Source organism: Opisthorchis viverrini (assembly GCF_000715545.1).
Source record: "Opisthorchis viverrini unplaced genomic scaffold opera_v5_92, whole genome shotgun sequence".
Classification (NCBI taxonomy): Eukaryota; Metazoa; Platyhelminthes; class Trematoda; order Opisthorchiida; family Opisthorchiidae; genus Opisthorchis; species Opisthorchis viverrini.
The window spans coordinates 936,612-961,715 of NW_008751748.1; the positions used below are offsets into that span (position 1 = coordinate 936,612).

The following is a 25,104-nucleotide window of genomic DNA, read 5'->3' on the forward strand; positions in this document are numbered from 1 at the left end:
TATATATATATATAACCTACCTAAGAACAGGTCCCGAATGGAACGCTCATGACTCCATCAAAAACACTGGAAGTGATAATTAAGATAGCGATCTCTTTAAGGTAGGCCGAAATAGCGTTACAGTCAGCTACGATTGATTGTGAATCATCTCTCCCTGAATAAGGCACCTTGCAGGAAAGCCGAGATGTCCGTGTGCTGGTTGTGTCCTGTCTAGGAGGGCACTAGTCAGAAAATCTAGTGCCGTGTCCGATCGGCAATAAAATGGCGAATGAAAACGTAGGCTTCGCATTTACCTGCAGCTGTAGTCAGACTGACGAGAATAGCTACACCACAAGTGTTTTGTTCAAGCGAAGAAACAAAGAAAAACAACACGGGACTCACAAAACTGCCGTATAGAGTGAAACTTCCGGCGTCGACTGATCATACTCTACGGGCCTTTGTAGACCTCCTGTATCTAGCGTGCGCATTGCATAGCGTAGTCCACCAGCAACGGGATAACCGGTCTGAGTAAGCCCATCTAGAAGATTCCCAGTGGTCTCCATAGGAATGCCCCGCACACCGGCAGCACGCACGACTTCCGCTAAACTAGTCGTAATACGATCGGCCGTATATGCGAGTTGTACAAGTTGGCTATCACCCCCGACTTGGTGTGGATCACCAGTGGCTTTCGCTGCATTTGATAGGACAGATGTGGAATCCTGACAAACCTGCAAGCCAACCAAAAATGACATCCAAAAGAATATCAGTAGGGATAATTTGATGGACACGTAAGTCCGAACGAGTGAGAATATACTTGTAATCGTGAATAAATGCAGCTGGAAATAATCAATTTATCGCACGATTCTGGCCTCTATGTTGGGTAATCGGAAGCTACCTGATCTCACTGGAAGCTCTGTTCCGCTGGAGAGCTAAAATATTCGAGTTAAGTAAAAGTGCCTGGAAACTGCAAACAATAAAGCTAAACAAAGTGAAATGAGCGAGATGAGGCAGGTTGCGGAATCCGAAGCACGTTGGTTACGCATGACGCTGAAAACAGAAATGGACTTACCCTGGCCAGACGGCGTGCTGCTGTAGCCAGTTTCGTGTACAGGTCTTCGCTCGATTCACGAGAGAATATTTGGCGCCGTGGCAATTCAGGGGCAATCTCATTTGAACTTCCTGAATGTCCAGTCAGCTGACCACCCAAGGCACGACCGTGTGGTTCACATTGAATGTTACGGTTCACATCATCCAACAAGGCAAATAGACGTCGGACAATTACTTCACCTGGGACGTAACCCAACACCGCATTCACAGAAGTGGCAATCTGAGGAGAAAATGGAGATAGGATTTGGTGGAGAAAGAAAGAAACGATAAAACGACAGAAAAATATGCATACTAGCAGGAACAGAGCCGATCGCTCATGAATCCAAGCAGTGAGAGGTCACAGTCTCGGTACTCAATGAGGATTTTCGAACTTCCATCCACGTATCGGAATAGTGTAAAACACTGCTGTCATCATCTTGGACGACTCACTTAACTGTGAGCCTGTCACAGTCATGAAATCAGTAGATCATCTGAATAAGTGACTTCCGGCGTGCACACAGATGAGGATGGCATGATCCATTTTTAACTGTCACATTACGTTGGCAGTTAGAATCACTTATCACAGATATGTCAGAGCATGCAGAAGAAGGAATGATTTATTCTGTGGTGCTCTCGTACTTGCGTTGTTGCATTTAAAGGCTCGATTCAACATCAAATCCAACAGAAACCAAGGAAAGCGACAATACATGGAAAAATTCGGTACAAATATTGTGAAGATTGCGCGACCTGTCCTTGACTCATGCATGCAGTGTTCGTCGAACGAAGCACATACATAGCATCGTGAAAAGCAACAAGAATCAATTATAAACCGTTCAAGAAGGTACACTGTGTTCTACAGCAAAGGCTATAAGCTAATCGCGGATGATCATATGGCGTACTTGATCAGCAGAATCAACACTCATGTCAAGTTCGTCTTGCCAACTATATAGACACAGTTACGATCAGTGGCAAACTTTTCAAACTTTAACTGAGTTAAGATTGAGGCTAAGAAAGTTATTTTTCCGGAGGGTCGAACTCAACCAATACGAGTAATATCCCTACGGATCAAAGATGGGAGGATAAACCGTCCAACCTATAAAAGCGATGAAACAGAAACAACTGACTGATGGGCATGCAGTGTGATGAGTGTTGTGGAGTATTGAGATCTACTCCACCTGTACTAATTGAGGATAGCACTCCACGGTCCATGTGTTGCTCCCCTCAGAATGGGGACTACAAAGATCCGGATAATAAGGTTTTCATACATACATTATGAACCAACAGCCTCGTGCAGCTTTCTTACCCAGTGGCTGGTCATTAGGAGGAAAAGAGCTATGATCCAAAGAAGAGTACCTCAAAATGAATCTACCTGTTCAGCCAAAACTGCAGCCTGACGTGTCTCTTCGCTTCCTGGTTCGATTGACTGTCGTCGCATCGCCCAGTTAACCAGTTGACGCGTATCATTCAGACACGTTTCTCCAATGGACAGCAGGTGTTCAAGCATCGCCCCGCAAGTTGCTTGAGCTTGCTCCTCTTGACTGCCACTTGAGGTTAGGTGATCTACAGGTCCAGAAGACCCCGAGATGCTGCTTTGCCTTTTGGCCGACAATCCATGTGAAACGAGTAGGACTCGAGCTAAGTCTACAGCAAGTAGAAAAAAACAAGAAACTGGAGAGTGTTAGATGCAAGCTCCAAGTGTTCTATCCTTATATCATCCTAATTGGAATTGATAAGAAAAGGGTACACATAGTGATATCAAAGAAACTGTACTAACCAATAAACTCTACAACGTTCTTGTTTATTGATAACCTTGATTTTCCCTCCACCAAAATGATAAGTTGACTCAAAATAAATGCAAAGTGATTTCATTCAGAACGCGATAGTATCACATTAGTTTTTTGAGTCGAGGCACTGAATTCGAAAAAAGTCAAATAGTCGGATTGAATTTAGTCAGGTGCCTCGTGTATAGACTGATCGCCAATTCACAATCAATGATGGCCAACCACATAAAGTGACCATGGCGATACAGGAGTGCGCAATACGTGGAATGAATAAGAGCATTGGCTGTTACTAACGTCTCTCAAAACAAACATGAGACGGAAAATAAACCGCACTGACCGGATCGTATTTCATTCTCTTTTTCCAAGTTATGAACAGGAGGCTTTTCACAACAGAGAAAGATACACCGAGCCCCACGAATACAGAACATGTCAGAAGAATCTTTCTATACCGTGTATGCATGCCGAATCATAGCGTCAACAAGGAACAGATGACAAAAACGGCACAACATAATAAGCAAGATCAGAGAATGGGCTCCAAAAACGTTGTAAATACAGGGAGTATGGGAAGCGAAGAACAATCTAAAATGACTGAATCAGACGGATGGCCAAAACCGTAGCCTGGGGTTGTACTACTACCTTTCTTACAGGAGCCAGGTGTGACCTGCTACTTCAAGTCTCTGAGTTGGGGTTTGAGGCAATCACGGTTCAAATAGCCATGAACCAAAAGCGTCAACAACGTAATAATGAGCAGTTGCGGCAGACACATTTTGGTCCTTGGTCGCACCCAAATCAACTTGACCCTTAAGAGTCAAGAAATCGAGAAGAACTGCCATCTCAAACTGATAGTTCTAATCAAAACAAAACAAGTATTGTAATTTCAGGTTCCAATTACTATCGTCTCACGTGGTACTCTCACTCTCGCCCTCGTTTCTCAGACCCAATATGTATTAGCCACCATTCAAACTGTTAAGCTAAACCTAATAATTTTATCCTACACCACCAATTTCACATTGTTTCTTGTCCGGTTAGATATTCCTAGAGCCGATTATTTCAGGCAGTTCTAATTTCTGAAGGAGTTGCCACTCGCTTTCTCGCGTTCTGCGACTCCTGCACAACCAATCTCCATTATTTCTGGCATACACCCAGTAGGCTCAGCTGCAACAGGTACCTTGTTTCTAAACCTGCAAGTAAAGTCAGTCTGTGCTGGAAGGCTGACACAAGATAGAGCTGTTTCCTGAGCAGCAACAGCAGTGCGCATGACAGGTATCGATACTGGAATCCGCGACCATTAGTTACACACAAATCGAACTCCAAAATCTCAAACCTACAAAAAGCTTCGTTATCTATCGGCCCTCGAAGCACAAGAGAATCCACTATTTCGTTTATTATATGGTTGGTTAGCCATGGACACACGTGGTTTAAATGGTTCAAAATCCACCATCTCCCGTGTGGATGCTTCAGACCATGCAGATGACGTGTTCCAATTTGAAAATGGTCAATTCTTCACACCGCAACAGTCTACTAGGAGAAATCATACTGCCAAAAATGGGAACACTGACCAAAAAACCACTCCGGCCGAATGGCTATTAGATACAAGTCACTTGCTACAACCCAAACTTGTGTGGTGGTAATGACTAACAAAAATATTCTAGTACTTCATGAGCTGATCTCAAAACGATAAAAGGATAACTGTTCAGACATGGCACCGCTTAGGCATATGGCTGACGTGCTGAGAGAGTACTGACTTATGATGGAGAAAAAAATGAACCAAAACACAGAGTGCGGTCGTTATCTTGGTCTCTACAACATATATTGACTGAACACAAGCTAACGTTATACTGCCCTCATCGGGAAACGCTATGATGTGGTCGGATGCATACATAAGTCACAGTTTAGATGGATAAACAGGCAAGGCGTTTGGAGCAGTGAGCAAGTAGCGCAACCAAAAGTTAAGCTTCGTTGTGATGTGAAACACAGAATTCAAGTAAAAAAAAGAAATCATGTAACGTACTGGGATCCAGTGAACGAGCGTTGGCTGCGATGGTGAGGAAAGCGACAAGACCTCGGAGACCATGGATTAATGGTGTCACACGCTCCAAGAGTTCAGCCACGATGAATGCCGTTTGGTTCAGATCATGCTTACTCCCGGCTTGAATGACACGCTCTATGAAAGAGGGTAACTTGGACCAACCATGTCTGTCCCCATCGGCTAACCGACTGCAGTCCACGGGTGGAAAAGTTCCGTTGAAACGAGTAACCGAATCACAAAGAGCGACACAAATCGAGTCCAACTGAGAAGGAGAAAGATAGTTATCATGTTAGAGTTGTGACAGTGGTATGTAAAGAATGTTGGACGTAAGATAGCGGAATGGCGCTACTCACAGACTCATCCGGAAGCAGTCGGGAAGTGTTGGAACGTAGTTCTGCGGTGAGGTTATCTATTCTCTGATTGCATTTCGACATGGTGTTGAGCCAAAGTTCAGAATCTCGAGTAGCAGCTGCTTGGTTCGACTTCTCTTCGGCTGAACTCACAGGTGCTGGCTCAAACTCAGGTGGTTCAGAACCTAGAAGCTGTTCGGAATTGCCGTAACATAACCGAAGGTCAGTAAGACAGGCTTGTGTGTTCCTTGCAGCACCACTGAAGGCATTTTGAATACCAGGATCGGGAATGGTTGGCACCACAGCATCAGTGATTCGCAACAATTCTTCAAGACACTGAGTGTACAAAAGAACAAGATGAGCAACCGGTGAAGCAACATTGGTTCCACTAAGCCGCCATGCGTATAGGGTGACCCATACTTACAATGATAGCAGCCTAACCTACAGGTCAGTAGTTTCACGCAAAACTTGATTCGTTCGTTCAGCTGTACACCCTTTCGGGAATGGTTGGCACCACAGCATCAGTGATTCGCAACAATTCTTCAAGACACTGAGTGTACAAAAGAACAAGATGAGCAACCGGTGAAGCAACATTGGTTCCACTAAGCCGCCATGCGTATAGGGTGACCCATACTTACAATGATAGCAGCCTAACCTACAGGTCAGTAGTTTCACGCAAAACTTGATTCGTTCGTTCAGCTGTAACACCCTTTCGGTGCCTAGCTGCCATGCCACTCGAAGGAGTTGGGATAGTGCCAGGTTGTCCAAGACAGGGGAAGCCGCGCAAACCTCACAAAGATACCATTCTCGGCGTCGGGTTAGGCCATGTACTACACGTTCCGTTTCAGCCAACGAATGCGGGAGACTTTTATGAAAACTACCCAGTTTAAGGTGCCAGTTACGGACTCAGCAAATCCGTACCAAAATACCAGTCTATTCGTGAAGGGATATGGGTAGCACCATTGCCACGCAGTAGGCCTTCAAACATGCACAAAGCAACGACATACATACAGAATTGCACCGTTCCGGCAGTTTATACAATGAGTCCCTTTATGTTGGGTTCATGTGTCCCGCAAATCCCCTGAACAGGTGAGTAGAGAATCGAACAAACAAGTAGTGGGATTGTAAACAATAAGACCGTCAAGCAGAGGAGAAGAAACTACCATACAAGGTTAGGATGTCAACCGAAAAGCACAGCCGGTGAGATTTTGATTCTTCTATTCCCTTTTAGTCTGTGAGAGTTGTGCTTTAATACTTCGCAGAAACACTTCCTTGTTCCAGGCAAACCTTACGTTTAGACCCTCGGTAACCAGGCTTCTCGGATCACACTACAGGTAAAGTGCAGACATCTGAAACACAAGATAGTTGTATACAGAAACATATGGACACGTCCCCTGAGCACGGTAGCACGTGCTACCTGTGACCTCAAGACTGGGCTCATCAAGGTCTAGATGCGAGCATCCAAGCTATTGTCTTCAGTGAATATCTTCTACTTCCAACCCCCACCAACAAACGACTATCAATATTTCTGGATTCAACGTGAAACGATACTAGCCATCACGTTCGTGGCGCGGCTATCCACTCCGACTTCCCACATTGGTGGACAGAACCGTAGCGGGAGAAAGCACTGTGCAACATACGGAGAATGTATTTAGCCAGTGATAGTAACAGCAATAATGCCACTAATAACAGTATAGCATTGCTTGAGGAAACTGCCTTAAAATTACAACAACGCAGAAACCAAGACGTCCGATTAAAGAAACAAGTTCGGGGCAAAATCATGCAAAAAAAATTATAAATCCAAGACTCTCGAAAGAAAGCACTCACCTGCATCAGGTTCTGCGATGCGGTCAACAGGTTTGCTTGTGTGCGATTGTTGTATGGTTCTTCACGTGCGTCCGAACAAGATAAGTTAACTTGAGGCATAACGCGTTTCTGTAGTTGCTCTAAATTGTCCGCAAGCTGAACGGGGAAGAGTGAAAGGCCAGGAGCATATAGGCGCATCTTCATAATTATTAACAATAACAATGATGCTCAGCTGCTGTTAAATGACTGTAATCGATTTATACAGAGCTACAAATTGACACTAGAACAAAGCGAATTCGGATTTAACACCGGAGCCCGCATGGAGTCAAATCAATAGTGCATGAAGGTTCAGGTACACAAAGAGGAACTACGAAGCAAATACGATGGGCAAGTTACAGCACAAAGCCGAACGCTGATGACCAAAATGGTAGTCTAGCCTGAGTGCAAGCTTTGCCGCAATCATGGGGCAGAACAAACGAAACGAATAAAAATAATCTGAAAGGATAATGTGAATTTCTTTGGATGACCGATCCCTTGGCAAACAGATAGACCAGTATCGAGTTCTTAATCAGTGAAACAGAGTGGTCTTTTCTCCAGCCCAAGCATATGAAGTCAGGAAAACAGCTTTATGCGCAGCGCGAATTTTCAGTCAAGCAGCTATCGGATCACATGATCCGGTTACACACGTAACCAGGGCGTAACGTTCATGCTTGCATGGTGGTCAGCATGTGAAAGTAGACTGTGAGATGCACACAATCGTCATTTGTTAGCCTGCCAACGATGCCTAGCATCATATAGGAAGTGGAACGTTATGCAATGATAGGAGAGAACCATAAAGAGAGCCGAAATTCCCCAACTACAGAGAAACCCTTTTTGGGGGATTTGTGTATGCACATCAAAATACTCGCTAGCAATGAATTTGTTTTGAGCTTTTGTCGGCGTGGCTGCTGATGTCCATATTACTAAATAATTTTTATTATGGTCCGTGGAAAGCTTACAACAAGCAGCTGTATTCCTGGTGGAAACCGATGGTCCCACCAAGCAACGGAGTCGTTAGAACGTCCCACACCCATATATACCAGATTTGTGTCTGAAATGGCCTAAAAAACATACCGTTCTGTCCGTATTGTGAATGTCACACCATGAGAGATAGGGCTAAATGATTAACGATTCGAATCATTCTATAGAGCTCGGTTGGAGATTTCACAGCAGGAGTCGAATCGCATCGGCCAATCATTTAGTTCGATTGTTTATCTCTTCACCTCCTACTGCCGATATGTGCTAGAATTGCAGTGTTCTAGGCATACACAAGGATAAGCCGTATTCACTCCCATGAATTGCGGCAAACTTTGCAACTTGCAGGGCTCGGTCGTTAGAAAGACGCACCATCACATTTTACCAAGAGCACTATATGGATCCAGTGCCTAATAGCCTACGCCTGCTTTCTAATGCCACTTGTTTTCATTAGAACAGTCTGCCATTCAGAGAGGAACCTCACTCTGGGTTCATGTCCTGCCATCTTAGGCGTATGTGGAGACTAGCCGAGTCGGAAATGGTAGTGACTGTTCCCACCAATACGGCCACTGTGTCCCATCTAAAGAAATCATCGCATATTGGTTAGGTTGTTCGCCGTACGCATAGCCGCAATAAACAAATCTTCAAAACTGAGGAGAAGTACATGAAATTTGGGCCAAACGAGTTGCCCAGTCCACCGAATAGACCAACAGCTATCAGTTTAGTGTTTATCTTAGCTGGACGTCTGGTCCAGGGTTTGTTTGCTCAGACCAACAAAACTTGGACAGGTAGCGTCAAAGGGTTGTGTGAACAGGTGGTCAGTGGACGTACCTTATGTGTGTTTCCTGGACACATTCGTATCACCTCGCCTCCGATAGTGACCAATGGTCCGACATTTGAAGCGGTCATTCGTGTGGCAAATTCCAGGCCTTGTGTGAGTCGCGCGCGAATAATCGGTGCTGACGTCGCATGAGCGGCGCGAATCAGTTGTTCAGCTGCGGCAATGACCACTTGCTGGTGTGCGAGTGACTGAGCATTACCATCTGCGCATTCCTGTTAAATAAAAAGTTGATGAATAGCAGTTACATTAAGGTAGTTTAGCAGACTGAATAACTCGCAAACTAGTGAGTCAAAAGTCAAGGATGCTTAGGCACTATGGTCATTCAACGGATTTTCGTATCCACTCAACACCCGGGTGCAAACCATGTGAAATCAACCGTATATAGATAATGGTTGACCTACTGACCACTCAATGTCCCATGAAGTCATATTGTAGCGGTGACGACTCTGAACACGCATAAATTGTTGTCCAATACTCCCGTGCTTTAACGCCTGCATGATATATAATGGATCATGAAATACGCTCGCGTTACGCATACGCATTCATACTAAGTTAGCTCGTTGTAGACAAGCAGGCCTAGAATTCGCCTGACTGGAGCTTTGGATTTTCATTGCTCCCGTCAGGCGAATTCGTGTCTGTTGTGGACTGAGAGACCTCACGCCATCTTTCTGGAAAAAACTGTGAACCTGTTACATGGTTCCTCCGCATCTTTTGGGGAATAACAATGAATATTTTATGTATGAGACAGCATTTTTTAATGAATCGACTAATTTCAACTGAATTCGCCATCCGGCACCATATACTTTCTAAATTTAGTGAGTCGTCTCCTTCGTAATATGGTACGAGCGAAGTATATTGGCCTAAAAAATTGTTTTCAGTTGGCTTCAGCTCCATCTCTAGCTATCAGGGAACGCCGAACTGGGTAAGCAAATTCATCGGTAAAATGGAAGTGGAAAAGACCCTAACTGACCTGGGCAGTGGCCAAAAGACGTCGTATCTCCACTTCAAGCATATCTGCGCGGCGATTTGCCTCGGTTGAGGACATACCAGTTCGACTGTGTTCAACTTGTGCTTCAGCACGCAGGTCCATCATCAGATTGGAAGCGACTGTGGCTAGCGCTGTCGCCTTTTTGATCAAGTTGATCCCATCTCCAACGCTGCTCGGTAGTTGGCGGGCCACAGAAAGAAAATCCGATACGGTTGGATCTTGATGACCCTACATTCGGTGCAGACGGGGATCGGAGAAGAACTTAGATTGCAAACAACACTGGAGACAGGAGGGGAAATAACTCACATTTAAATTATTTTTGGTGTTTGGAGTGTGAAAGGTGCAAGATCTGCTGAACTGAGAGGACAAACGGAATAAAAGGGCGCTGAAAGAAATTAAATTTAAGATAGAGGATCTAGTGCTTCAGGGGTTTTAATATTTCTCGCTCCCAAAAAAAAACGGAAAATCCTCTAAAGGCAGCTCCGAACAACCTGCAACTAATCTCTCCCCACCAGCAGGTATCCAGCAGATACCGAACAATTGCAATCAGGCATATTATCATGAGCAAACTCATAGGCTTAGAAAGTTAGTGTGGCGGTTAACTATGACTTACCTGAATGGAAGTTTCTCGTAAGCCACTGACTAGTTCTTCCAGACCACAATGAACCTCACTCACACCCTCGTGAAGATCGTCGCTCAACTGAAGGTGTGCTTCGTGTAGAGTTGAATTGGAGCCGACAATTTCGTTGGACGCACGAATTAACTCCTCTGTGGCCATAGCAACTTTATCAGCAGTCATAGCAACCTGTGAGACAGATTACCGCAAAGACGACTCAGTTCCTCAGGTCAACCAGCATAATGAACAAAATCCGTAAAAAGTTTGGGAACCCAAAATCATGACTCATGCAAAAATCGCGCCAAAAAGCTCACACTAATAAATATAGTTGACCACACACAAAGCTTATGAAGGAGTGCGTGCTTCTGATCTGTAGTGTCTGATGTAAAGACTCTAAAAAGTTAGCCCGTTCCCCCCTCCCCCATCCCATACCAAAATTGATGAAGATCCACAACGGTTAACTTCGCTGCTGTCTTTTCATATGGTTAATCACGTTTGTCACCGGTAGCAGTGAGTGGACATGGCGTTCTGCTAGCCTAGTGAATCTCTACCTCCCTACGTAGAGGCATGCCATTATCACCACAAGAAAAGCACTAAGAGGAAACGCTACAATAAGTCTAGTGGCATTTTTTACAAGGAACTAAACTCAGCTGTTAAAATTTATGCCAATTTGCTGGATGCATCGTTCTCCGGACAACGTTCCAATGCTTGATTGTCGACTGAGACTACGGACACCTTAATCTCCATCTTTCAAACAGGTTCGTAGGGAGTTTCACCAGAGTGGTAACCACCGTCTTCATCTTGAATAAAGTGTTTTCATCACTTTTCTGTATGCCAAGATTTAGTCCTCAAGTGCTTGCTCATTTCAAGATAAAAGGATTTCACGATTCGCCAAATGAAATCAACGGCAACATTCTTGGGGTTACTACGATGGTGTACGAAGAACTGTTCGTTTTATTTAACCAATGATAGTGTGGATGATAAACAACTTGCTCTGACCGTACGGAATCACTTTGGGACGGAACTTATGAACCGGTTGCAGGGTAAAAAACCCCAACTCTAAAGTTGGTTAGCTATTGAACGGTGTGACCCTCTGTGGAGAGAAAAATGTCATTTTCTACGAAGAAACATTTTGTTTGTTTCGCCACAGAGAACGCAAAAATGTGCTAGGTATTCAAAAATTTATACACTTTAACACTATACTGATTTCTGATGTCGACCAACCTCATCAAAGAGAAGTTATATGACTCACAAATAAGAACACCCGTTAGTGAGCTACCCCACTGAAGTTACACAGGTTCAGTTGCTTCATCTAATCAACCATGTTCTAACTACCACAGTCTCGTTCACAGAGTATCGACCCAACTCTGTTTGTCAACTGGTTGAATTCGGAAGCGAACAAAGTCCGACTGGACATGTGTTGATTCCAACCGCTGGGGCTTCGTCCACTGACGATAGGAAGGAAAGCGACTGCTTAACCAGATGAGCGATGAATAGGACAGCTTTGACGTCGAACAGTACATGTTTATCAGGGTCACTGCTGACTGGATGTCACGTGATGGCGACAGATACCAACGCGACAAAGGGTTTGCCGATTATGGCATTTCTCCAGCCTGTGAACGGTCAGGCAAAAAAGTTACGTCAGCCCTCCGAGTAGCACGAAAGATGCGCACAGTGTTCGTACAACAGTTAAAAACGAACCTCTGGATAGAATCTTTACTAAAACGAGCCGACGGACCAGTTTGTTGTGGCGACGTTATGGATATGCATCGTAGCATAAAATCAAGAGATCGTAGGCTGTCTAAGGAATGAAGCCGATCATCCGAAAAGCTAGATTCGATGACGTAAAGTCCAGTGTAAGAATAACACCACGGGTACGAAGCTGATTAACCGAGAAGTTTTATAGATGAAAAACCATAGTGAACTGCAGATGACGACTGTAGACTGATACGTTATGCGCAAGTCAGAAAAAAGTGGAAGCCACAGTCACGAGAACACGAGAGGAAGACGTAATGATCAGAGAACACAAGCACTCACCTCTTTCGCGGTGAAGATCAGCTGATCTTGTGACTCGGGTTGTTCCATTGTGCATACCACCACCTTCGCGCATGTGACCAGCCTACTTGCACACTTGCCAGCCGCAGTGGCCGCATGCACCAGACGAGTTTGGGTTGCACGCAAAATGGGAATTGCATCCGGATAGATTTTGGCTGGGTCTTTGGCAGCCAAATCTGCCGCCTCCTGTCCAATATCCAAAGCACCCTGCTTGGCAGTCTTAACTAGTTGGGCCATTCGATTGGTTACAGCCTACGTTATGGAGAAAAATATAACTTCTTTGGTGCAAAATACTAAGCAGGTAACTGGTATAAGCAACCCATTCCTGGATGATAATTAGTGAGCTGTCTATCTTTTTCACGTAATTTGGTTCAAATAAATTTTTCAATAGCACTGCAAACATCTTTTGATTCAGATATACACGAAACGATTAGGGAATAGGGCTCGCTAAGACTCCGTCTACAAGCGTGAGGAACATTACGACAAAACGGTAAGAGTGCAAATTTAAAGCCTATGGACATGAGGAATGACTACGATCTAGGAAGTGATAACTGCTTAGATCTCGGTTACATTAAAGTAAGCGGTCGTTGGTTTTAACAATGACTAATGGCCCAAGAAGGCTCAGAATTCCACCATGGCAGAGTCACAGAGCACCGAAATACCATGTACCTCGGTAACCACAGGGGACGACCAGTAGTGCCATGTGCTTCGGTTGCGCTTAACATTGATCAAAGTCAGCTGCCTGCTACGACTGATACGGTCGGCTTAGATGAGTTCCCCCTTTCCATCCCACGATTGCAGCAAATACAACCCTCATTGGAACACCACTACTTTAAACACCTTCCATAAAATTACATGTTTAACATTGATCAAAGTCAGCTGCCTGCTAGGACTGATACGGTCGGCTTAGATGCGTTCCCCCTTTCGATCCCACGATTACAGCAAATACAATCCTCATTGGAACACCACTACTTGAAACACCTTCCATAAAATTACATGCGCACAGGTAAGCCGCAACAGATAGGCTCTTGTTCCTTCGAAGTACGACCTCTCTGACCACTATCCAACTTGACTGGTGATAGCATCGGATCAGGCACCAGCTGTAAGAATGAAGAAGCGGTTACTGGAACTCCACCAAGGGATAGCTGATCGGAAACTAGCAGCACCCTCTTGTCAGAGTGGTGTAACGATAAGTGCATTTTCCACAGAAGTGCAGGATACGATCTTCCGAACCTCATACTTGTTTTCACAATCGTCTTGAGGTGTATGGTGGGTTCGTTCCAATCACGTATCCTTGTCCTGCACACGAAACGACCAACAGCACATGCTCGGTTGCACCCAAAGGCGCCAACCCAGGTTTGAAACGGAACACCCGGTGGTACCAAGACCGTGTTAAGTCACATCGGGATTGGGTAAAGGGACCCTTAACTAAAACGTGCTTATTCAACACCTGGTGACGAAGTTGCTTAAAATAAAAAGTTTGCGTACGGTGACAACCAACCTCAACGTCCAAGCTCACACTGGCTCCGTGCAACCAAAACAGGATTTTTTGCAAAAACACCAACCCAATGCGGTTACAGATTTCAGAAGTTGGCCACTAGATAGTACGAGTGTTTTTCGGATTTTGATGGACTACGGTAACATAGAAACGTGCCCGTAACATGGCGCTTATAAATTAGAATCATGGCATTTGACAATCTTACACGTTTTCCCCTACCATGCTGGTTGGTAACGATGTGAATCACACTTGTGGCATCTACCACATATCCAGAAAAAGCGGCGACAACAGAGCTACGTCCTGTCAGTCAACATTTAAACGGCTTAGCGTAAGTTCCTGAGTGTCATTTGCTTGACCCCAGGGGAGAGCACGGGCATAAACAGAACGTTTTGTGATTGTACGCCTGCCTATCAGCCATTGTGTATATACCCCCTCATCGATCGCTTGGTGATTCAGACCTAACTTATCAATTAGGTACTCTGCAGTTCTAAATGAACAGTCGTTCGGGTAACCATAGTTTGCAAGAAAACTGGTAAGCCACGATAGCCTATTTCCCATATGTCACAGATGAAAAAGGTCGGAATAAACTGGGACAAATGTGCCGTTTTCGTATAGTCCCCATTTGTAATGCATCGCTGGGTCAAAAAAAGCCCTGGACATCTGGAACGGCTGCCGAAAAGATCATTACATCTGTTTGGAATCGAGGCTGCAAGCATCTTCAGACGTTCGGAGAGAGCAGACGTACTAAGGAAAGCGAAACCTGCGAGCTTTTACGTGTCCCGGCTACAGAGTCACCTTAGAATGTACACCATATCGTAACTACAATGTAATTACATGCGTATAACCTACACGGATCAATAAGCCAAGTCAATTCTTATCGTGAACTACGACTACACATGACTGACGCCCAGCTTACCGTAAGGCTGTCTGTCGTCCTGCTGAGAGCAAGTGCTATTCTGGTAACGTATATCGCTAACAGTCATGCTTCGAACCATGACATATTCTAGCACCGTTAACGACAATCTAACTAGAACTGTTCCACTAAACTAACCAACAATCTGTACGATTCTACAACTTCTGAGGAAGCCGTGTGAAATCGTGCAAATATTCACTCAACCAGCATGATTTATACGCTACTCCCGACGAAAGACTCCACGGATAGAAAAATTCAGCTGAATATCTGGTAACCTTCGATTGCAGAAGATTGGTCAAATAAAAACACAGCATTCGAACAAATGTTGCCTGGGAGCACTGCAAACAAATACCGAGTGCTCCAATGCATAACACGACACATACTGTACAACAATGAATTAACTTCATTAATCGCACAAAGTACTCTGCGGCATTCATACACATTTGCATACTTCAAGACAAAAATATCGAACCAATACATGGCAGATTCAGTTGAACAATTTTTGGTCAGCGGGTGACCGACTCACCCATTACCCGATCTTAGAGTTTGCAAGAATATTATCCTAAGCAAAAATTCTGTCAATTAGCTACGATGAGAAGCTACTGACCAAGACGTGTGAACTGGCTTTTCGATTCCTTCCATCTAGTCATGTGCGATTAAGGAGCACCGCGACCATTGTGGTTCTTTCGAGTTGCACGTTAGCAGTGTTACATTTTGGCTATTTTTGTTCCCCAACTAGAGTGAGACAGCAAAAACTGAGAAACCAGTGAAATAAGCTGTACGACCAGTCCACTGACTCATCTCGTTGAGAGGAAGTTCGATGACATTTCAGACGTCATACATACTCTCAATGAGTGAATGAACAACTTTTTACTGAGGTTTCCACAGTCCCGTTTTAGGACGACCACCAGCCGAGTTTCGATGCCATAACAGAACCTTTGCATATTCAAAGCACTGGCAAAGCGCACGCGATCTTGATCAAGTGAAAAGCAGGTGTACACGTTGGCCAGTCCAACACCTTCACGAAATGGAACGAAAGCTAGGTGTTGATGTTTTGAGAGACCTAGAGCACCGTATTGTCCTGTTCGATTATTCCACCATCTTTTCTACTCATGGCAGCAAACGGTCCTACTAAGTATTGTGCACCCCATATTGATCCCGAAGGATGTTCCCTAATCCGGAGAGATGTAACGAAGAACCTAGCTTTATCTTAAAGGAAACTGTCCACAAGGTTGTTGAAAACTTCGACAGCGACCGGTTTCGCCCTTCTTGGGGCTCATAAAAATGTACTACTATATCTCGAATACCGTACCGACTGAAACATGAGGCAGCTTTTGTGCAGCACATTCAGTTGAAGAATACGATAGACGGGAAATTCGGCTGTCTGTCGTGAAAACCAAGTTGATCTGCAAATGTGTGTATTCGTCGAAACCTAGCTTTATATTTGATGGCCGAATGGCTCTCAAGTCAAATATTTCTTATTATGCAATTTCTCCTGCTCCTTCATGCTTCAGACTTCACTTTCTTTGACTGAGTCTATTGGGAATGTAAGTGTCACGCACAATGATTAGGAAAGAATGGATACTACTTGAAACCGAAATCGCCAATCTTTTCGGGAATGCTCATCATCTGAGGTGGAAGCTGACTGAATACCCCGTGATTTTAAAACTGGCTTGCTTTTAATTCGAATTCCCTATTATGTCTACCTTTTAGCTGCTGGGTTGGTCATTGTCAGATATATTTTCACTCACAGCATTACCCATGATAAAGTAGTTAAGCAACTTCCCTGCTAAAGCAGTGTTTGCACACTCCCTAAGGTCAAACTAAACTCAACAATAGAATTAACTTTCGCCTCATAATTACTTATACCCACGAAATGCACAGTCGGGGTTCCAAATCTGACCTTTCGGGTATTTTTTTACGCATGGACTATCACAATGACCGGTTTTTTGTCTAAAACGGAGTACGAGCATAAAGTTGGATAGACCAGAGAGAACTTTCTTGGTGTCACGAGACTAAGAGGCGCATGTGAGAGGACACTAACCCATTCTGCGCTTATCGGCTCGACTCAAGCGTGTGCGAACTGAGACACATGATGTACGACTGTACCTTCAGGAACAAGCAGATAAAAATACATGTGACTCCATTCATCGGTGATATTATGATCCTAGCACTAGTGATCGTTAGCACCCCGTTATATTAGTAGAGTAGTGTTGTGTGACGTTCTTCCGATTGAGCCGAACGACCAAAAGTATCTTACCTCTCGCATCTTACGATCTGTGCTATTCAGTGGGATAACCAGCCACAAAATTAAGCTTCTCATGAAAGTCTTCACCATCAACAGTTTGATGTGCTCCTAGAGTTGGAAAACGCAATGTCCTTCAAGGAGAAGTATAGCCAGATTTACCAATATTGTTCAGGTCCCATTTATTGGGTTAGCGTTTTACCCACCAGTCCTGCAATGAACTTGGCAGAACCGGGGGGAGGAAGTCTCTACCCTACTGTGGTGTCTAGAGTTTTAATAACCGCATTCTAGTGTTAATCCGCTCATTTTACATGCTACTTTGACATCCTAAGCCATCATTACCTGACGGACATTGTTTTCGTTTGCACACGAGTAATGTGTTTAACACTTCCATGTCCGGTTCGTTACTATGAAACTCCTAATTACTTGTGATTTCATGGCTCCGTCTGTACCCTCAGCATAGGAGATATACATGAGGCCGTTTGTTTATCCGTTTGTTTGTCCGTTTTCGAACGAGACGAATGACCAGTGACAATTGACGGTGCTTTCTTACAGCTGCCTCGTTCGTATTCAAATTGGAAGCCTTCTGGAGCTAAGAAACGACCAAATTATCAACACCGTACCGCAAGTGAGATTATTATGGCCGAATACAATGAAATAGTATCCACTCGTTGCCATGAGTGGGGAGCATGGTAGAATAATACAACAGGACAATGCGGTGTTTTAGGTCTCTCAAAACATCAACACCTAGCTTTCGTTCCATTTCGTGAAGTTGTTGGACTGGCCAACGTGTACACCTGCTTTTAACTTGATCAAGATCGCGTGCGGTTTGCGAGCACATTGAATATGCAAAGGTTCAAGCGTCTCTTATGGCATTGAAACTCGGCTGGTGGTCGTCATAAAAGGAAACTATGGAGACCTCAGTAAAAGGTTGTCCATTCACTCATTAATAGTAGGGCCAGGTGATTGACGTGTTTTGAGGAGAAAGATCCGGGAAATATCATCGAAATTTTACTCAAGGTCAATAGGTTGGCTTTTTAAATTTTGCCGGTGTTTTCATTGGCGCAGTTCGTCAAAGTGATATTCAGCAAATTCCGAGATTGAGTTCTGATCAAAAATATTCCGAATCCCAACAACCGAGAGTGGAGTAATGGTGAAAAACATGAGTGGTCGGGAAACAGGAGAATATGAGAGAAAAGAGAGAAACGTCTCATTCAGCCACTCTCATTCTACTACTACTACTACTACTACTACTACTACTACTACTACTACTACTACTACTGAATTATCATGATAAAGAAGTATTAGGAACAGGTTGAAGATATTCAAAACTTTCAGAAAGTAAGAAAAGGATTTAAAAGATACGGTTAGCGATCTTCACAAGCCCATCTTTGTTAAAACAATTTGCATGACACACTGTAAATCGCTGAGGTGTGGTACATGTAATGTTACTACTACTACTACTACTGAATTATCATGATAAAGAAGTATTAGGAACAGGTTGAAGATATTCAAAACTTTCAGAAAGTAAGAAAAGGATTTAAAAGATACGGTTAGCGATCTTCACAAGCCCATCTTTGTTAAAACAATTTGCATGACACACTGTAAATCGCTGAGGTGTGGTACGTGTAATGTGAAGGAGACAAATTCACCGGACCAATATTAATGCAGAGGAACTCATTCCCAAAGAGTTATGCTCGAGTTCGTCATTGATGATAGAATCTCCAATCCTGCAGTAGATTCACCCAGAAGGAATTCACTATCACTATCAGTAACGGGTGTTAATTGCCCTTCAGAGGCGTTCTGTTACTTCCTGTGCACAGACCACCAATCGTAGGAAATCTTGGGAGCACAACAAATAAAACTTATGATTCCAGCTGCATGGAACAGGGTTCGTTCACAATGAATGCAACATGGTTAATCCTGTTGATACAAAATTCAAAGTTCGGGCTGTTTACGTGGTTTTACTGAGGAACTGGTTCCAACTTAGCATCACATCAGGGACGAGATATGATTGCGGATAAGTTCGCTATCTTATAGGAGGACCTAAAATAAAAAGCACTAAAACGAAAAGTTGAACAAAATAAAAGCAAGGGGACATGAGATCAGGAGTAAAGATGAGTTCATAGCGGCCAAACCCCGTAATTGAGACCGAACTTGACCATATAAAGACACTCGAAATTGCCAACACGGTGGGGACTTGCCTTCGTCGCTGACAGCAGACGATCACGGGCTTCCCAGTCTATCACAGACGGGTAAACCTGAGGGGAGGCGATGTGGCCATTGCCTTGCACGTCAACTGATTCCACATGAGCATTCATCGCGTGCGGTTGAGAAATCAAAAGCAGGAGTTGACGACTCGCGTCACCCACACGACTAGCTGCTTCCAGTAGTGCAACACGGTCTGGTCCAGAACGGGGTTGTTCAGCAAGCGAATTAGATGACCAACTCAAAGATGATGCCTGAAAAAATAGAACAACCAGAAAAGGTTTGGCTAATAACCATCGTTACGGCAAAGGCGGGTTAGGTTAGCAGCAACACCATGAAAAGCTGGTGAGAAGCGAGCTTACCTTATCTAAATCACCCTCTGACCGAGCCGTGGGTACTGTGGCACGCATTAGTTCGAGAAATGCATCGGACAACGCTTGCGCTGCTTCTTTTAATCCACTAACATGTTCATCTACTCCGTCGCTGTTGGCCAAATCAATCTGATCATACAGACGAACACACTGCATCAGGCCGTGTACGTTCATTCCAATCGACGCTAACGAGGCATCCATGTTGGTATAATCAAACTCAACATTTGGCCCTGAGCAAAAAATTGTTCACGATGGTAGGCAAGGGGAACAAAAGAGGAAAAGTGGGGATAGGTTTGATCTTCCACAAAAGATGGTGGTGACAGTAGCAGTCGAGTCGTTTAAATCTCGAGGTTGATGAAGGAGCAATATTAGTAGTCCATTGCACCAATCATTCAATGTCCTCCAATTTGTCAACAAAAGTCAACAAGAGAGAGAATATTCCTGGGGTGTTGAGGCGAAATAACTAGTCTACCCGCATCCTACTAGAAATTAGGAATTCGTTCCAAGGCTCAGGACGAACACAAGCTAAATCTCGATGAAGCAATGGAACTACCAAACACAAGCAACTTCAACAGCATAGCAAATAAATCATACGCGAAGCATCTACGTGTTTTTAGTCATGCAGGCATGTATCAGTTGTTGTCCATGTCAAACAACCGCTACTCGGGCAAGCAAAAAAATAAACAGTGAAGCAGAAAGACGACAAACTGTGGTAAAATATTACGATGGTGAATACTGGACTGACCGAGTAACCGAGCAGTGGACTCAAAGGGGACAACAAATGACAGTTAGAAACTCTGTAGACCAGTATGATGGAAGCGGCGGGAGAGCAAGCTTGTTTTGCGAAGTAAGCAGTAACGTGGGATGGTGAAATTTGGATGAGTGAGCTTACCAAGCCCAAAAGGTTCCAACTGTGAGATTTTCATTCATTAAATGTCCGCGTGGAATGATGTCAAATCATGTCAAAGAGACACTCCTTCAACAGGCACGCATCTACTTATCAAGTTCTGATCAAATGCACAGTTTGTGTGAAAGTCGTACAGAATAAACAGCAATATCGATCTGGATATAAGCAGCCAATCAACATAGCAACCATATCAGATGAAGAACCAAGTGAAACGACCAGACAAACCGGGCAAGGCAGGCCAACTCGCCGGGTGAAGGAGACACAACAATGAAGCGCAACAGTTGATTTTCTTTCAGCCATCATCTGCATACCTGAGTGAGAACTTCCGGTAGACAGAGCAGGCAAGAGTCATAAAATAACGACAAGCTGAAATCGTGCACAAAAGAAACAATTTCTCTCCGTCTGTGCTTGGTATGTGAGGGAAATGGACGGTGCAAGATTGGTGGTCCAATGTCGTGGCGTTTACGCAAGACACTACTCCTTCAAACAGATAGTAATGTGTCACTTTAACACGAACACAAAGCAAAATTTCACCTTTTCTCCGGACAATGAAGGCTGTTTCGCTTTCTGTGACTTGGAGTGGTGCACACCCCGGCTAGATGCATGTCAATACAACTATTAAAAATCTAAGCGCGGATCACTCATCGTTTTCGGACTGGCCTATGTGGAAAGAACTACAAATGGCTCGGCCAACTGGAAATGCGCCGGAATATTGATTGCTTGGGTGCATTTACTAGTAGTTAATCGGGTGGCTGTTGATACGCTCACTGACCGAGCCCAGCGAACGGATCAACAGCCACCTGATCAACTACCAGAGTCAGCCGACTGACATGAGTTGCCGGCAGGTATTGATCAAGGAAGTGGAAGGTCCAAGCCCAACATATGTTGTTGTATTACGGAACTCCTAGAAAACCCCTGCACCTCGGATGTAAGAGAGAGGACGAGAATGGGGAAACAGAAAGTGCTCTTGCAGAACATGTTGCTTACCTCCAGACGGTGGCGTTTGTGCAGTGGTCTGAAGACAGGAAATGAGTTGTCCCGTAGCCATTGTCATTGCACCCAAGTGGCTCCATACACCATTTCGCGCCTGTTCCAAGGCCTCCACTCGCCATCGCTTGGTCGTCTGTATTAAAGTTATACGTTGGAAAACGACAGAACAAAGACTGATCTAAGGAATTCGACATAGTGAGCCTTAACACCAGTCGCGGTTACAACTGATTTTTAGCGACCTATTCCATCCTGACAAAATTTACTGCATAGGAACTCGACCACTAAGCCACGTGAATAGCTTCTAGAAAACACAGTCACACCTGATCGCAGGTTTCCTCGTTCGACATTGGACTGGTATGTGTGCCTAGCAAGCTGGTAAAGTGTTGATCATGTCGTAAACGTGAATGACTGTTGAACATCCACATACAATGTGTGGGCTAGGGCGCCATCTTATTTGAGTGGATAGTTCCTTGTCGATGAAATGCTCAGGTGTATTGTAAAAGGACTGTTTGTCACACATACAAGCACCTTACGGTACCAGACAGACAGACATTGAACGGGAGAAAAACATGTCTTTTCGGTATGGTATGGAAGCATCATCACGGTTTCCTGTCAAATGCGTCTGCGGATCTACCGAGTGCACAAAACAAATCTTGTAATGAGAAGAAACACAACCCCTTCTGCACTTAAAAAGTGATTTGTTTGACTTTCATCGCAAATCAGTCTTACAGTGGACATAAGTAAGGCGTAAGGATCGCAAGAAAATAGTTAGGGAACTATCGTACCGATTGTGCTCTTACGAGGATACACTACTAATGACAGTTTAGCGAAGTACCCCTTCGGCATATTGTTGCTGTGCAACTTGAAGGAGGAACTAGAGCAAAGGTGCCACCAGATTTGCTAAGCCTAAACAGGAGCAATCGGAAAACCAGCGTCAGGTTCGAAAAATAGACCGTCCTGTCGGTAGGTTACCTTCTTAATCGCTAAACCATTTCGAACTCGTTAAGGAAAACACCATTTTAGATGTTCAGTGCCTAGGTGTGTTACAATATAACTTCAGGGAACTCCAGTGTCAGCGTAGATTTTTGAAAGGCTTAATGAGCAAAATAAAAAAGATCAGTCAGCGGTTTGACAGAGCGACCGACATCCGGATTCCGTAAGAGAATTCCGGGATGAATGAAATTCTCTTCCCATTTTGTGTTCAGAGTGCGCATTGTCCGACTGCATTCAAATATAGCATGGAGCACGTCCGTTTCATTTTAAAAGGCTACAGTTTCGTATTTCAATAACATCTCACTGACAGTGGTAGTTAAGTGGTTAAGGCATCGGCTTACTAACCAGAGGCCCATGGTTCGAACCCAACCCCTGCACCACGACTGCTCCTATCTAAGCTTGGGTAGCCTTTATGCTACTTTCGGGTGGAATGACAGCTAAGCACCGAGAGCGTTGCGGCTGGACGATTACTGATTACTATTCGAGTGCAACGCAGCGATTACTTCCGGTGTGAGTAAATCAGTGGTGCGGTCATGCGATCAAATGTAATCAGAGTCAACATGGTCAAGTGGAAACTTTGTGTAGTTGTTCGAAAGAGATACGGTCGGAAAAACATTAAATGATATCGCTGGTCAGTTACTCCTTTAGACTTTGTGTTTATTGATTTAGAGAACAGATAGTAGTCAAGTTATCACTAAACTGATCCAAACCCTGGCATAAGCAAGTCAAGATAATGACCATTGTAAGCGACTCGCAGACACAGTGCATTGGTGTTACTCTGTTCTCACGAAAAGTGGACCGAAAATTTTAACAGATCCCAAGGGCCGGTGAGGTCTAAATGAAATTTGAAATGCTTGACAAAATGAGTACTACGCCAACTTGAGAAAATAAAACCTTTCAATTGAGAACTACAAAATGACCTCCTGGATAGCGCTACTAATCAAACGTGAGGACGTTCGGATACATACCGCATCATCACCCCGAATGGCATCGTCGTCAGTATAAATGGGTGTGTCCAACTCTTCTGCCGCCTCTTTGATGGTACGGAGGCCAAGGTCAACGCGAGAACGCAGCGCCCTTTTCGGTTGGTCCAAATCGATAACCTGAAACTGAAAGTACAAGTTTGAAAAATGAATGTTTTGATAACTCAATCGTAATGCATCGGAGACTGCAAGCAACACTCCATAGTCAAACATAGGGAGGTGGGAAATCTTCAGATAAACGATACGAATGATCAGTTGGATTAAACGAAATGAAATTGACACGAAACAAGTTGCACAGACGGATCTTCCAAGTGATGAAGGAACGAATCCGAGCACCAGGAACAGGAAGCCACATAATTCCGCCTGGAATAAGTTTCCACCTCGACATTCGTTGAATTATTACGTACTTCCGAGGGCACCCGCAATAACAGTTGATGACGAAAGAAGGAAATTTTCCAAAGAACAATGGGATGAGTGGTTTGGTGAAAACCTGGACATTCCAAGAGTTCGAACCGGTTTCACACCAAAGTCTGATAAAGAAAACCCATGCAAATAGTTCATCGGATTCTAAGGGGATTACATACACGTGTGAATCAGCAATTTTTATTGCGACATCCTACATCTTACTCCTCTGATTCAGAGTGGGTGTAAATGGATTAATAAGCGTAAGTACAAGACTGATAAGTTTACCATCAGACCCTGAAGATTTTGCGCTTATCATTTGTCATCGTATTTCGATGCTTTGATGTCGTGATGTCTTTTTCAGTGAAATCCCATTGTAACTACTCACTTTCTCCAGCTCACTACGTGTCGTGACGTTTCCGGACACGTTGCACTCGTCTCTAACCACAGTTTAATCGTTCTGCGCAAGGTCAGACGCACCTCAGCTATCTATGCCAATGGCAGTTTATACAGCCGTCATAAGCCTTGTAGTTGCCGCGCCTCAACAAACTACGCAATCGCTAACCAGGAGCTCCCGAAACCACCAAGCAGGCCGCAGTGAATCCGGAGCCTATTTCGAGGGACTCATATCCCGATCGACGTCCATGCAGGACTCTCAGGTGAGCAATCTAACAGCGACGAACTTCATGGTATATTTGGATACTGACTCGGTTCTAGTTCCAAGGGAGTGGAAGGTAAGGCCTCCGTAGAAAAAACGTAATTACAAACAATTTAGATCGGCAGGTATCGATATCACGAAATGGTGGGAAGATGCTAAGGAATTCATACCAGCTGACCCAACCAAATGGAACTTTCATGTGCTCCAATATCGACTACCCTGGGGGACTATTTTAAAGTCACGTTTTTGTTTCCGTGCCAAGAATGTACAAATAAAACGTTGGACACACCTGGATAACCACGGCCGAGCAGACAAATCTATCGGCGTAATCGGTTTGCTTAACCGAGAGTTACTGGTTGGGCGTTCGAGAGGTTAAGTAAATTAAACACAT

At 44.2% G+C, this 25,104-nt stretch overlaps 1 protein-coding gene across 1 annotated transcript in view; it reads right to left on the reverse strand.

Annotated features, from left to right (window-relative positions):
- T265_05098 (hypothetical protein) overlaps nt 1-25,104 on the reverse strand; it is a gene marked incomplete at both ends in the record, with an annotated part of 91,539 nt that overhangs the window by 39,078 nt on the left and 27,357 nt on the right. The window contains 14 exons of the mRNA XM_009170015.1: nt 382-707; nt 1,049-1,306; nt 2,435-2,706; nt 4,858-5,137; nt 5,229-5,561; nt 7,053-7,187; nt 8,877-9,098; nt 9,857-10,102; nt 10,488-10,679; nt 12,528-12,797; nt 19,463-19,663; nt 19,772-20,010; nt 21,675-21,810; nt 23,639-23,779. Of these exons, the coding sequence (XP_009168279.1) occupies nt 382-707; nt 1,049-1,306; nt 2,435-2,706; nt 4,858-5,137; nt 5,229-5,561; nt 7,053-7,187; nt 8,877-9,098; nt 9,857-10,102; nt 10,488-10,679; nt 12,528-12,797; nt 19,463-19,663; nt 19,772-20,010; nt 21,675-21,810; nt 23,639-23,779 (3,251 nt within the window). The remainder of the gene's footprint in view (nt 1-381; nt 708-1,048; nt 1,307-2,434; nt 2,707-4,857; nt 5,138-5,228; nt 5,562-7,052; nt 7,188-8,876; nt 9,099-9,856; nt 10,103-10,487; nt 10,680-12,527; nt 12,798-19,462; nt 19,664-19,771; nt 20,011-21,674; nt 21,811-23,638; nt 23,780-25,104) is intronic.